A 13928-nucleotide genomic window follows, 5' to 3' on the forward strand; every position below is an offset into this window, starting at 1 on the left:
CACCGATTAATTAGCAAAATTACCTCTGTGTGTGCCAATCGGTGTCTTATCAACCTTTGTCAGGCCTTAAACTGTAAATTAATTAATACCCCCTCTCTTGTCGTTTCCTAATTACCTTAGTTCCAGTAGGAATTCTAGGAAATGGCTGTGTCAGCGGCTGATGCTTGTTATGACTTTACTGTGAACTCATTGGTTCACTTGACAGGATATGAAAACATGCCGCTCTCATGCTGATGAGGGGATGACATGGTGGATCTTCAAATGAGGGCTTGATCTGAGGCAGAGCTCCTTAATCGTTTTGTTTTTGATGTTGAAGGTGACACTCGGCTATGTTTTTGACAAATGAAAAAAACACGAGACATTGCAGGTCCTGAAAAAACATCACAGGGAACGTCACATTTCCGATGAGCTTTTTTATTATTCGTCTTCTTTGAGTTTTAGATGTTGGACTGAGCTTCTTAGCTGGCAGTCACTGTGGAAAAAAAATACAAATCATACATTTATAAAGCAACAGCAACATTTTGTATACACCACCAGTTATGTGACATTTAAATATTTCACTTCTAGCTTCATTACTTTGCTCTAACTCTCTGACAACTTTTGTAGCAATAACTAATTTGAGTATTCAGTTGTGAAGGACTTTGTACATACGGAGAAATTTAAAGTTTTGTTATGAGCAAGTACTTGGAGACAATGGAGAGAAAAAACTACCTTTTAACAGGAAGATTCCTCCAACAGAACCAGCCACGTGCCATGACCAGCTGGTTTAAGCCAAACAAAAAGGCTAAACTCTAATCACCATCGATAAAACCAGCTGAAATTTCAGCCAATCTCTACTGAATAATTCACCTCTATTGTCTTTCAGAACATACGGTACAAAGAATGGCTAAAATCACGTAGATTTCAGCGCGTAACAGTGGCAAGTTAGCAATGTAAGCAAGAAAATATTCTGAAGCATTCCTGCGTGTTACATTTTTTTCTCACTAATACTGACTTGTGAAATATATCTGAATGTTTCCAAATATGTGAACATCTGGCGGTAAAGTTCCTCAAGTAGTCAAACCTCCATCTCCATCATACAGAAACATCTGGAGAAAATTTCATACGATCATCAAAAGCTCTTAAGCTAATTAGAAATCCTGAGGCAGAGTCGCCCAGCTGGCTGTGATTTTAAAAACACTCAAAATACCACATGTGTAGCGTTCTGGGATACAGACATGTTCTCTGTTTGTTATTGCATATATGTGCAAAGGCATCATGTAAAAATAGCTTTTTTTGCAGCTTTTTGCAATTTAGTTGCTCCAGATTTCATTGAGCTGATATTATGTCCGTAGGTTAGAGTCAATGTTACCATTTTACCATTTTGGTTTGGTAACATGTCTGAAATAAAATTGTTCTCTCTTCCACAGGTCATCTCAAATATAGCCCTTCACACACACATTCATGTAAATCTTCACGTGTGCTTCACCAAATATTTGTAGTCTAACAATTTAACCTTCATCTTACCTGCTGAGATGCACAGCAGTGGAAACGCACATCATTCAGGGTGGAGTCATCCAGGCCATACTGGTATTCTTCCATCTTGGTCTCGATGCCACAGATGCCTCCATCAGGGCATTCCTCACTCCAGTGGCCATACTCTCCCCATCCCATGCCGGGCCCCTCCAGCGTTGGGTTACTGCTGCAGCGGAACCTGATGTTGTTGACGGCCGTGTCATCACCAAACAGACCCTGATGGGGTTCCACACTAATCTGGAAAGAGGTTAGCACTCCGCTCGGGCAGTACTGAGGCTGGGACCAGTCACCGAAGCTGGGCGGGAACAGATTAAATAAGGGGAAATGAAGGGGAGGAAAATAAGCTTGACATTTAAACATCCAAAACATATTTATGATTGTGGCAGAAGCAATGCTTTCATTTCCTCTCTGAGCGTAGTACAAAACTATTAGCCTCCAGCATCCTGCTGCTTCCAAAGTACCTTGAACCATAAAAAATACAAAATATTACACAGATCATTAGAAAGTGTGGATAGCTCCAACCTCAACATTTTGATCATACCTCCTGAAATAAAACTTGTACAAATGAGGCCACTTTCCAATAAGACACAAAGTATTTATTAGCCGTACCTACCTGATAATGGTAACAAATCTGTTGTGAACAGGTTAAATGAGATCTTCACAACAGAGAGAATCCAAACTGCTAATGTGGGTGGCACAAACAATCAATGCCATCAGAAATATGACCACAGGGATTTATGCTTGATCTACTGTGGGTTTTCTACATAAATGACTATGGAATACTTAAATATCATTTTTATGCTTGTTTTTGCTGATCACACAATTGTATCCATGTATGCCTCATTCAGGAAGTTCTGGGAAAAAACTAAATGCAGAAGGCACAAATTGTAAATGGACAAGGAAATGAAAGGAATGAGTGGCATACACTCATGAGAAACTAAAAAGACAAATAAAGACAACAAAGCAAAAAATATAACAGGGACCAGAACATAAAAATACATGAAAAACATGTCAGCCTATTTAGATAGAACTGAAGGCTGTCTGTAATGTTTCACCCATAAATCTGTCTGTCTGGCTCAGATTATGAAAATACTCTGTACCGTCACACTTCTCCCTGAATACTGAACAGCAGTGAACCCTTGTCTATCACAGTGCATCACAACTTTTCACATCTACTGCTCATTATTATCTGTATTCAAAGTTAGGAAAGACTCGCCTACACTTAAGAAGAAAGAGCCCTTTCATATTATTTATTAATGGAGATCTGCTTCTGAAGCTTTCAAACTACCTTGTATTTCATCTCTCATTTCAGTCTGGTTCAACAGATATTCCACATATGCATTAACTTTGGTAAAACTGGTTTCCTGACACTTTCACATGGAAAGACATTCAGTCTGTTCTCAAGTTAGAGATATATATGCCTCTATCTCACCCTAGCATCCTCCACTGCTACATCAACCATTTCTGCATGTCCTCTCTCAGCGCATCCATCTTCTCTGAGACCTTCGTCTTTTCCTCCTGCCCAGCAGCTCCAAATTCATCACGTTTTGCCAAATATATCCACTATCCCTCCTCATCACGAGTCCAAACCATCTCAGCATCACCTTTCTAACTCTGTCTCCAAACTGCTTGATCTGAGCTGTCCTGCTGATGTTCTCGCTTATAATCTTGTCCATCCTGATCACTCCCAGTAGAAATCTTAACATCTTTAACTCTGCCACTTCTGTTAGTGCCACCATCTCCAAACCATAGATCACAGCAGGTCTCACTACCATCTTTAAACCTTCTGTTTCACTTTTGTTGCTCTCCTTCTGTCACAAATCAGCCCTGACAGTCGTCCCCACCCTCTCCACCCGGACCGCGCTCTCTTCTTCACCTCTCTTGTGCATTGCCTGTTGCTTTGGATGGATGACTCAGGGTATTTAAACTATGTATCTACTCCTTGCAGCTTCACTGTTACACCTGCTCCCTATTCTCGCTACAGATTACAATGTCATGTTTATTACTATTGTTATGATTATTACTATTATCTCATAAGTTACTCACATTTTGTGTTTAACATGTTGTTTTCTTGCCCATCTGTTTGTAGAGAGTTTGTGGAGGGTTTTGCTTTTCTATGATGCTTGAAAAATACCATAACCATTATTCATAAAATAATCTAAAAAAAATTGTTCTTTTTAATACATTACACTACAAATTTATTTCATTCCACTCTATTTTTCTTTTGTAAAATTCTCAAATATTTTCTACCTTTGTAAATAAATTTGTGTTTATTTATTTTGCACATTTAATCTTTATTGTGTATTGTATTGCATCTTTCTTTATTTTTGAAGTATTTTTATTATTTGAGACCTGATTTGAAATATGTAGCACTTTGTAGCAAGAAAATTTAGGTTAATATATAAATAAACTTGTATACCAGGTACACAATGGAGGAAAATTAATTATTTTAAAAATTGCTTTTACATATGTTACACCTAACCTAGACTAAAACACCTCCAAATTTCATAATCTGGCAACCCAAATTGTAGTTCATGGCTTATAACTGAGATTTAATGCATGAATAAACAGTTCAGGCAAATATTAAAACTGGGTGGAGATTAGTGTAATTCATGACTGCTTACTAGCCAGTGTGGGACTCAATAGTGTACAGGAAGTTGCGGTTTCCATCTTTTGCGCAGACAAGGCGAATCCCATTCAGAGCAGTGTCATCACTCCCGTACTGGTTAGACTCCACCTGAGAAAACAGAGGACAGTTCCCAGAAGCAGAAACGATTTTCATCAGCCCAGTTTGTTATCTGCTTCTCGGTAAAGCAGCAGATACATTGAGGATAAAAGTTCACGTCAGGTTACACAACACTTTCAGGTTCCACTTTCATCTTTGCAGAGTATCTGAGGCAGTGAGAGAAATCCAGTATCTACACTGCATGCTGTTTAATGCACAAAAAAGATTTCGGCTTTCATCTTCTTTACTAGAATCATGCAATGAAGAAATCATCAGGCCAGTATGGAAAGGATTAACAATTAAATTTATGGTAAATATGATCTGGGAACCAAAATTTGATTTTTAATTACAAATTTTAAGTTTATTTATTTCAAATTCTAAAAAGATCATTTTTTTCATTTCTTCTGACAATAAAGGCTCATCAAAAGTCAATCAAGCAAACATATGAATTAACCAGTAAAAGGAACAACAAAGAAAGATGAGCAATAATCCAGAAAACAAACATCTAAAATAAATAAAGTATCATAAATTGAAGCATGGAAGTAAAATCAATTCCTCAATTCCTGTTAAAAATGATGAGACAAAAAACAAAAAAACGGTGTAAACAACAGCATGTACCAAAAGTATAATAATGGCTACGATATCTTGATCTTCATGAGAAGTTTTTTGAAGAGTTTTATGTCATGGTTTTTTTGGGTGGGGTGTTTTTGGTTTTGTGTATTTTTATTTAATATTCAGTATTACTGGGTTGGAAAAGTAAGTGAAATGTGAAATTGCTGGAAGTGTAAAACCATCAGATAAGGCATTCGTTTGTCATATCAGCAGCAGTAGAGGCATTTTTAATCAAAGTAACGTTTATAGCATTTTTGAGAGACGTTGTTTTACCCTGACACTGAATCCAACAGCAAAGAAACTCTCTGGGCACATCTCTGGCCAGGTCCAGGTTCCAAACCTCTCTCCGTTGCTCACAGTAAGCAGAGATTTATACTCCCTGCTGTTGAAAGCCACTCCAGCTCGCTGCAAGAAGTTCTTCTGCTCCTCACAGAACCCAGCGGACAGCACAGCCAGCACGGCCACAACGGCGAGCAGACTTGTCATATTGACAGCAGTGAGTCAGTGTTTCAATCTGAAAGGCCAACTAACAAGTGAAAGGGGCCTCGGGCTCAAAGCTCTTATAGCTTCCCTGTTGATTCTGAAATACACCACTTGTAGCAGGATGAATCATTTACAGAGGAACATTACAGAGTGATGTGGGAATAAACAGCTGGTGTTGGAACCAGAAAAGATTTCGATTTTAGTGACGTTTGGAGAGATGAAGGCTCTGTTTTTAGGCTTTCAGACCACTCATCTTTTACTTCACAGAATGCATGGAACAGAAACTCTATAAGGACATATTTCTGCATAATCAAACCTTTGCACTTATAAATTCTTGAAGTTGATCTTGCAAGGATTAGAACTGTTAAATACTATTCCCAACAAATATAGACTGCAGAGTTTGTCTGCTACAACTAAGCAGAAACAGTGTCTATTAGTAATGTTGACATACGCTGCTGTTCATTTTGTACAAGGCTGACACAACACCATCAAATCCACTAAAATAATAACCAGGTTCCCATAATTAGACTCTTTCTTAGAACTATTGCTGATGCATTTCAGTTTGGAAAGGGCTTTTAAACATCCCCAAACTACAGATTTCACAAATTTAACTGGGCTCGGGTGTGCCAGGAGAAAGTCATTTCTTTTCTGAAAGAACATTAAAGGATAACTGGAGTTAGTGAGTGAACCTACAGGCAACTCTTTAGGGAAAAATCTGCAGTGTACAGATGACTCAGAGATAGAGCTGTTTGGCTTCAGTAACAGTAGGCACATTTCAGAACAACCTCAGACCAGCTGTGAGCCACGGCGGGAAAAGTGTTGTAGTTTGGGGTTGCTTTGTTGCCTCAGGGCACCGGCTGTTTATAAAAGATGCATCTAACCACCATGACATCATTCACTGGTTTGTGGACTACTGTTGAAAACCATGGATTGAGCATTTTGTCCATCACTTTTTTTTTCATTAAAGGTTGAGCTGACTGAAAAACTGAGGTCAGCACACACACATACAGTAATGGTTTATTAGTCTGAAAGTAGTGGTGCTCGTTTAAAAGAAAAATCATCCTGTATTAATTAATATAGCGTGACATAATCCATGTTTTCACATAGATTTCTACACAATCTGGCTTCTTTTTGAAAACAGACCAGTCGCTCCCTGTTGACCCTAGAAAGAAGTTTATGGCATCTTGTCTGGTTTCATTCCCAGAAACTACATCAGTCAAGTTATAACCGTTTCTTGAAATGCATAAAGAAAAGCTCTACTGGAGTAAATTTATTTACAAAGTAACAATAAGTAAAAACATAAAATGTAAATGAAAACAGAAGCACATACACTTTGGGATCTCCAAGCCAATAACAATGAACATAACCACTCCCACTCTTTCTAGAAACCATAGTCTCTTTGGTTAACCACAAAACAGGCGAAAAGGTTGTTAAAGATAAATTGACAACTGCATTATAGGCAGATATAAACAAACACAAAATAAAAGGGGCTGTGGTTTTACAAGTTTGCCACACAAGTCACTTTCCAGAAGCACATTTCAAGCTATGCTCAACAAAATCCAAACCTAACCTCACCCAGCACAGAGCCCAGCAGCCAAAAGGCAAAGCCCACCTGCTGCTGGATCTAGATATTGACTAAAGAACAGAGCGATGTTTGCTTGTCACATTCAGACCTGGAACACACAAAGAGAGACAACGAGAGGACCAGCAGCTCTGTTTCAACAAAAGGACAAAGGATCAGAGAATGTAACATATTTTACATCCAGTCATTGATTCAATTCAAGTAAAAAGAGCATGAAGATAATCTGAGCGCATCCCCTGAAAGCTGAACACGAAGTGGAACATTAACCCTCATCCTACTGACATATTTAATATACACAGACTACTGATTGAGGTCCTCCAAAAATAAATTAAGAATAAACCTTATTTCTTTTCAGAACATCATTAATGTCATCCAAGAGAGAATAGTATCCAAGAATAGTATTATTACAAAAAATATATAATTAATATGCAAATTAGAAATGACCATTTCACCAAAACTGCAATTATCTAAAAGCTTGTTTACCATCCTCTGACTCTGACATCATTTATTTTTCAGAAATCTCAAGCAAACATGATTTGTGTTGGATTTATAAGATGAAACCAATCGATGCAATTCTGACCTCAACATGAAATACTTGAAATAAACACACAGTAAACATCGTGAGGCCCAGACATCTCTCGGGTGTGTCCTGGTCTCCCCCGGGGCCTCCTCCCAGCAGGTCGTGCACCTCAGCTGGCTCCTTTCAATGAGGAGGTGACTCGGCTCTACTCTGAGACATTCACGAATGACCGAGCTCCCCACCTTATCTCTGAGACTGAGCCCAGACAACCTTCAGAGGAAACTCATTTTTGCTGTTTGTTTCCGCAGTCTCATTCTTCAGTCACTGCCCACAGCCCATGACCACAGGTGAGGGTAGGAACATAGATCAGGCTTTAAATCAATAGTTTTGCTTTCACACTCAGCTCTCTCTTCACCGCAACAGACTTGTACCACATCTGTGCCAATCTGTCTGTCAATCTCCCACTCCACTCTCCCTTCACTCAGGAACAGGATCCCAAGACTTAAACTCCTCTACTCTGGGAAGCAACTCAGGAACTGCCTAGATTTGAATGGAAACTCCATTCTTTTCTGGCCTACAACCACAGCCTCAGACTTAGAGGTGCTGATTCTTATCTCAGATGATTCACACTCAGTTGCACACCACCCAGTGTGCAGGAGGAAGCTGAGAGAACCACATTATCTACAAAAAGCAGAGATGAAATCTTGAGCCCACACAATCTGATACCCTCCAACCCTTGGCTGTGCCTCACAATATTGTCTATAAAAATTACACGACCAGGAATGAGCATCATTTGCAAACCAAAGGCTCTCTGTGGTTGCACAGGGACAAGAAACAACTAAAATATGACAAAAAATATACCTCTGGGTTCTACATATTTTGTTTAACCCTCATCCCAGTCATGGGAATGAGGGCTGGGGGTTAAACAGCACACTGACCTTTAATATACAGTGTAAACAAAGAATGGTGCAAAAAGAAGAAATGGAGTGTGATGGAATGAGCTAGTAGACGCAAGGATCTGAATCAATTTAAATCTTGTGATCAATTTGGAAAATGTAACACATGCAAAACCTTAAAACATCTCACAGCTAAAATAATTTTACATGGAAGAGTGTTCATTGCAAAAGGTGACTGGGGTACGGTTATGCATAACGCCTACAAGAGGGTATTTCTGCTAAAGGGAGAAATACAAGGCTCTGATGCCAAGGCTTTAGAAGAATACTATATGTATTGATGTTTTTATAGAATACATCATGGAAAACCTTGTTTTCTTTGGGATTCTGTGGGATTCTGTATCCCATCTTTATCCTCAGGTGCTGTTTAAAAAACAATCAATTTCACTTGTCTACATATATCAAGGGGGAAAAAATCTAACAATCCAACAGCTTCACATGACTGTAAGAGATCGAGGAATATTTTAAATAGTTTGTTTGTCTTGTCTGGATGTGCTCAGACATCCAACCTTATCGCTGTTTTCAGATAAAACCCAACAAACCCATTTTTCTTGAATTAAGGAGAACGGCCTTATCTTATGAAACAGACTGTCAGTGATAAAGTTTTAATGCATTCATACATTTATCCTCGCACACTGATGCTCATATTTTTACACCAAATATCTTAAAGTCCCTTCGTGCACAGACAATTGGTAGCCGGTTTTCAGTGCAGGATAAGAAAAGACAGAGATGGATTCCAATTTGAATTTGAAGAACTTTTAGTCGACTACACTCTTGTATATACTTGTGCATATATATAATCATACTACCTGTTCATACACATAGAGCTGTTGTTACTAATAAAAGAGGTCATATCCACAGATTGGTGTTAATTACACAGCCTGGAGAGGAGTTTTGCTCCAATTATGTGTACGTTGTGTGATTTTGAAAGCTGAATATAATGTTATTTCACTCAACAGCATTAGACTTTGAATTAGTCGAGCTAATTCATTTTTGGGGCCTAATTACATATCAAGAAGTAATAGAGCAACATCAACATGCATTTGGAGTACGGTAGCTTTTCTGGCCAGTGTTCACTTTTCTTTAGACGTTCTTGGTCTTTAATAACTTCTCACAGAAATATTGAGTTTTTTCAAGAAGCCAAGCATGACTTCAAGCATAAAAAATGATGCATGATTTCAGTAGTTACAATTTACAGCTAGTTATTGCATTATTTCACATATGAATTTATGATCATTTTTGTTGATCTTTTTTTTTTTACTTTGTCTGTGTGCCATTTGGTGCTCTGAAGGTTTTCTTTGTTTTTCATTAAATAACTGCCTGCTGTGTCCATACTGTCATATACTGTGTGGATGAAACTGTCATAGTCCTGATTTTTTGTTGAGTTCTGGTTGCAGTTATATTTTTGGGGTTTTGTTGTGTTTCTAGTTTTTATGATTACTGTTGACCTTGATGTCTGAGTCTTATTTGTCTTCAGTTGTCTTGTGGGTCTTGTGTCTTGTTTGTTTTGGTTTCACTTCCTGATGTTGGTTCCTTTCCCTTCTTTGTAATTGTTCGGCCTGTCCTCATTAGTTTGATTGTTCCCTACTGTGTGGGTTTATTTCTGCTTCATGTGCGTCAATGTGTTTTCGACTCTTCTCTCTTTGGGTTGCCATTTTTGTTTCACCCTGATATTTATTTATTAAGTCTAATAATAATTCATTCATTCATTCCCTCATTTAGTTTTCATGTCTTGTGTTCTCTCACCTTCACCCCGACACCCCCCTCTTCATAAAGCTGAAGGTGAACTGCAGTCTGGTGATAATTCTCTGTACTAACATACTGTGTAATATTCAATTGTTTAAAATCTATTTATGGTTAAAATGGAACAGAGAAGCTTTCCAACAGCATCACTGTTAGAGGAACAGCTAAATAACAACAATACATTATTGCTATTGTTATTATTTTGTGATTAACTGTGACTTGATTATTTGGTACCAAGTTAAAACTTTTTAGATATGTAGGAGGGAATCAATTTCCAGCTGTAGCTGAGCTTACCAGTACACATATTATCAGACACTACCGCTGTATATTTAAAATTAGACTGCTGTCAAAGTTTGACTTTGAAATGGTCTTGTTTTTTAATGATATCAACTTTATTTAATACACAAGTGTGAAGACAGAAATCTTATGCTAAGGGGAAAAATATTGTGACAGGTCTGACACTTTATTCTTATAAAATGATTATAACACAAAGCCAACTCTGGTTCTGGCTATTATTCAGTCTGGTTCATTTTTTTTTTTTTTTTTTGAAGGATAATGTGTCAGTCGAGTCCTTGGCAGAAATGATCAAAGAGGAGCTCTGCCATGTCACAAGGTGAATTACGCAGAAAAAGAAACAGCAGAAACAGCATGTCACCTTCCCACAGTGCCATTTATCTTTACTGTGTAGGTCAGGCAACTCAACTGCATATTTGTTATATATATATAATACTGCACTGCTCGCTTTTCATGTGCATCAAACAGAGGTCTAAGGCACTGCTACATAGTTACATAGGTAGTTACATAGTTACTATGTAACTACAATTCCTTCCTTAGCCATTCATCTCAGAGAAGTTTATAAAACGTAAACTGTGCCCTGTTATCTGAGACACAAAGTTACCAGAATGTATTACATAACTGGTTACACCGAGCTGTCAGGACGCCAGGACTGCTTGTAGCATTTGGAGAGTTTCACATTTCATTTTTGCTTCCACTTGATGTTTGGTTAAATTTCAGAAAAACGGGTTTTCCTTCAAAGTAAGAGCTGTACAGCAATAAACCACTGTTAGGATTTGGGTCGGGTTACATAAAGTCAACAAATGCAGCAAGAATGTGTCCTGAAATGTCCATTTATGACAAGCTGCATAATGCAACACCAAATCCAAAGGACAATCTTTTTGCATCTCTCTGATATTAGCATTTATAACGAAACTGCAGTATTTCATGAGATTGGCAGCTGCAGTAAAGCAGATCCGAAACAAACTGCCTTCTTCGTGTATTTAGTGCTGCACCTAGGGCAAAATGACCTGGTGAAATCTCAGTGTAGTCACAGAATGAGCATGTGATTTTCTGATCCAGTGCCTTTTCAGACAGAAATATTATTTTATTAAGATCAGCAAGCATTACTTACACAGAGATGCAGAAATACTACAAAGATATTCAAGACAACTACATCTTAGGCTGAGTACATAATAAATGTGTGGGAAAACAAATTTAAAAAAGAAACCACGTAGACATGCACAATCCATGCTGAAGGCAGTGAAAGGTTGGCAGGTATACAACAACAGCTGGTGACATAGAATTTCAATTTCAGACCACATAGACAAACTGGCTGGGAGAAGATGGAGCTGGTGTAGGGAAGGAATTAGGGGCAAGAGAGCAGGTAGGTGTGGAAGCATGGCAACACAACAGGGACCACTCCTGGAGAAAATGTGAACTGCGGCTCTTTTGAGAAGCTCATGACTGCCATGTTAAGATCAGCACTGAGCAGTGTTGGTCAAGTTACTTGAAAAAAGTAATCAGTAACTAATTACTGATTACTTCCCCCAAAAAGTAATCCCGTTACTTTACTGATTACTTATTTTCAAAAGTAATTAATTACTTAGTTACTTAGTTACTTTTTAAAAACACGATTTACAACCTGAATAGGTGATAAAGCGATAGATCTTTCAGCCCAATTCTACTTTTTCTGCATAATCCATCATACAAAATGTAATCAGATGGAAAAGTCTCTTTTTAAAACTTTTATAGTTTTATTAATTTTAATCTTTTAACTTTATGCATCAAGCAAAAATTTAATTATCTGCAACATTCTCTGACTGGAAGAAATTTGTTTAATATTTAAACCTATTTTCTGCACATTCCAGCACATAAAATATTTTTTTTTTTGTGTGTTTACACTCACTCTTTCAAATAGATGCAAGTAAAACACAGCAGAAAATAAATAAAATCAAAGACTAGCGGTCCTGTTGCTCTATTTTCACCTGTACAGCAGGAGTTGGGTAGGCGGAGGTTTACCCTGGTGCAGGTGTGCCGCAGCGGTCAGTGGAAGGATACGGCAGTTTCTCTGTGAATTTTCCATTAGGTCATAGCGCACTCGGAGCTTGCTTGGAAGTTTAGGGGTTTTTTTCGCTGTAAAAAGATGTTTTCTTCCCACGCACAATGCTAATGGACACTAATGTTTTTGTCACTTTTTATGGAATTAAACTCAAAGTAAGGTCAGTACTTCCACGCTTTAAACGCTGCACGCTCATACTCTCTCCCGCACTCGATATATGATCCATTGTTGATCTGCACACAGCTGTTGTCACAACCGTAGCACTCGCTTAGGTCACTGTCATGAGACATTCTCGCAAAAAAATCACGGTTTTAGTAACGCAGTAACGCAGCGTTCCTACGGGAAAGTAACGGTAATCTAATTACCGTTTTTGCAATAGTAATCCCTTACTTTACTAGTTACTTGAAAAAAGTAATCGGATTACAGTAACGCGTTACTTGTAACGCGTTACTTGTAACGCGTTACTGCCCATCTCTGGCACTGAGTTACTATAATTATGAATTTCCCATGGATGGCATTCATGTCAGCGGAGGTCTAATGACTCTTTTAAATGTGCAATTTGAAACCTAATGATCCTGAAATGCCAGCCAAGTCCACTATTCAGTGTAAAGTACTGTAATCTCAATCGATATGCTGCCAATTTTAGTATTTTTAATCATACAATCATAAGAGCTTCTTGAATAGTCAGATAAAAATTAATGCAATAAAGCTATATCCATGATGTGAACGCACCAGCAGACTCAACACAGAGAGCAGATCACAGAAGCTGGCCGGTCTCCTGGAATTATGGTCCTGAGTTTAATTGCCTACACTTAACTCAGTTTTGTGAGTACTGTTATTCATTTTCAGTGAATCTATTATCACTGAATTTTCAATTAAAGCACACTTGAGTTAAAAAAAGACACATGTAAGTCTACTTATATTTGGGAATTTAATCTCTCTGAATAAAGTTCTTTCTCAGTCAGCCTTTTTCACTCTGGAAAGTATTTGCCTCTCTTAGGTGGCAGCTCCAGGTATGATTAAAGTCTTGAGTCCAGTTGGCTGAGAAACAAATGAGAGCAGACAGCTCATAGATGAGGACCGCCACCTCTCGGCCAGCTCACTTCACCTTTTGAGGAGAAAATCCAAAAGAGCTGTAATCAAGCCAACTTGGTCAGATGGACCTCAACATTTTGGAGGCACTGGGGCATAAAAAGGATTAGAGCAAAAATTGGCTAAATTAGCTGCTGGATAGCATGTTTCAAAGCAGAGTGAGTCAGGACAGAGAATTATGGGTTAAATTATTTTCTTCGAGCAATTTAATGAAAAAAAATGGACGGAACGGAAGCAGATTCTCGATTGGATTTACATCTGGACTTTGACTGGGCCATTCTAACACATGGATATGTTTTGTTTGAAACCATTCCATTGTTGCCCTGGCTTTATGTCGTTGTCCTGCTGGAAGGTGAACCTCCGCCCCA

At 38.2% G+C, this 13928-nt stretch overlaps 1 protein-coding gene across 1 annotated transcript; it reads right to left on the reverse strand.

Moving 5' to 3' along the window:
* Positions 1 to 404: 404 nt before the first annotated feature.
* LOC146623468 (vitelline membrane outer layer protein 1 homolog) lies at positions 405 to 5370 on the reverse strand. Its single transcript, XM_085365911.1, has 4 exons — positions 5126 to 5370; positions 4140 to 4252; positions 1507 to 1810; positions 405 to 472 (listed from the first exon to the last, which is right to left on the reverse strand). Exons 1-4 carry the CDS (start codon positions 5336 to 5338, stop codon positions 470 to 472), a joined length of 633 nt encoding a protein of 210 aa, XP_085222037.1. The 5' UTR covers positions 5339 to 5370; the 3' UTR covers positions 405 to 469.
* Positions 5371 to 13928: the final 8558 nt, after the last annotated feature.

The sequence above is a fragment of the Diplotaxodon limnothrissa genome, linkage group LG11, assembly GCF_057381915.1.
Source record: "Diplotaxodon limnothrissa isolate DT_005_m linkage group LG11, D_limnothrissa_male_GT1.1, whole genome shotgun sequence".
In the NCBI taxonomy this organism is placed as follows: Eukaryota; Metazoa; Chordata; class Actinopteri; order Cichliformes; family Cichlidae; genus Diplotaxodon; species Diplotaxodon limnothrissa.

Bases quoted from the DNA above. Each gene is read 5' to 3' on its own strand.
- LOC146623468 (XM_085365911.1), bottom strand. From the start codon at position 5,338: ATGACAAGTCTGCTCGCCGTTGTGGCCGTGCTGGCTGTGCTGTCCGCT. The intron at 4,253-5,125 runs GTAAAACAACGT...CTGTTTTCTCAG, and splicing joins CTGTTGGATTCAGTGTCAGG to GTGGAGTCTAACCAGTACGG. The intron at 1,811-4,139 runs GTAAGCAGTCAT...GTTCCCGCCCAG, and splicing joins ATTGAGTCCCACACTGGCTA to CTTCGGTGACTGGTCCCAGC.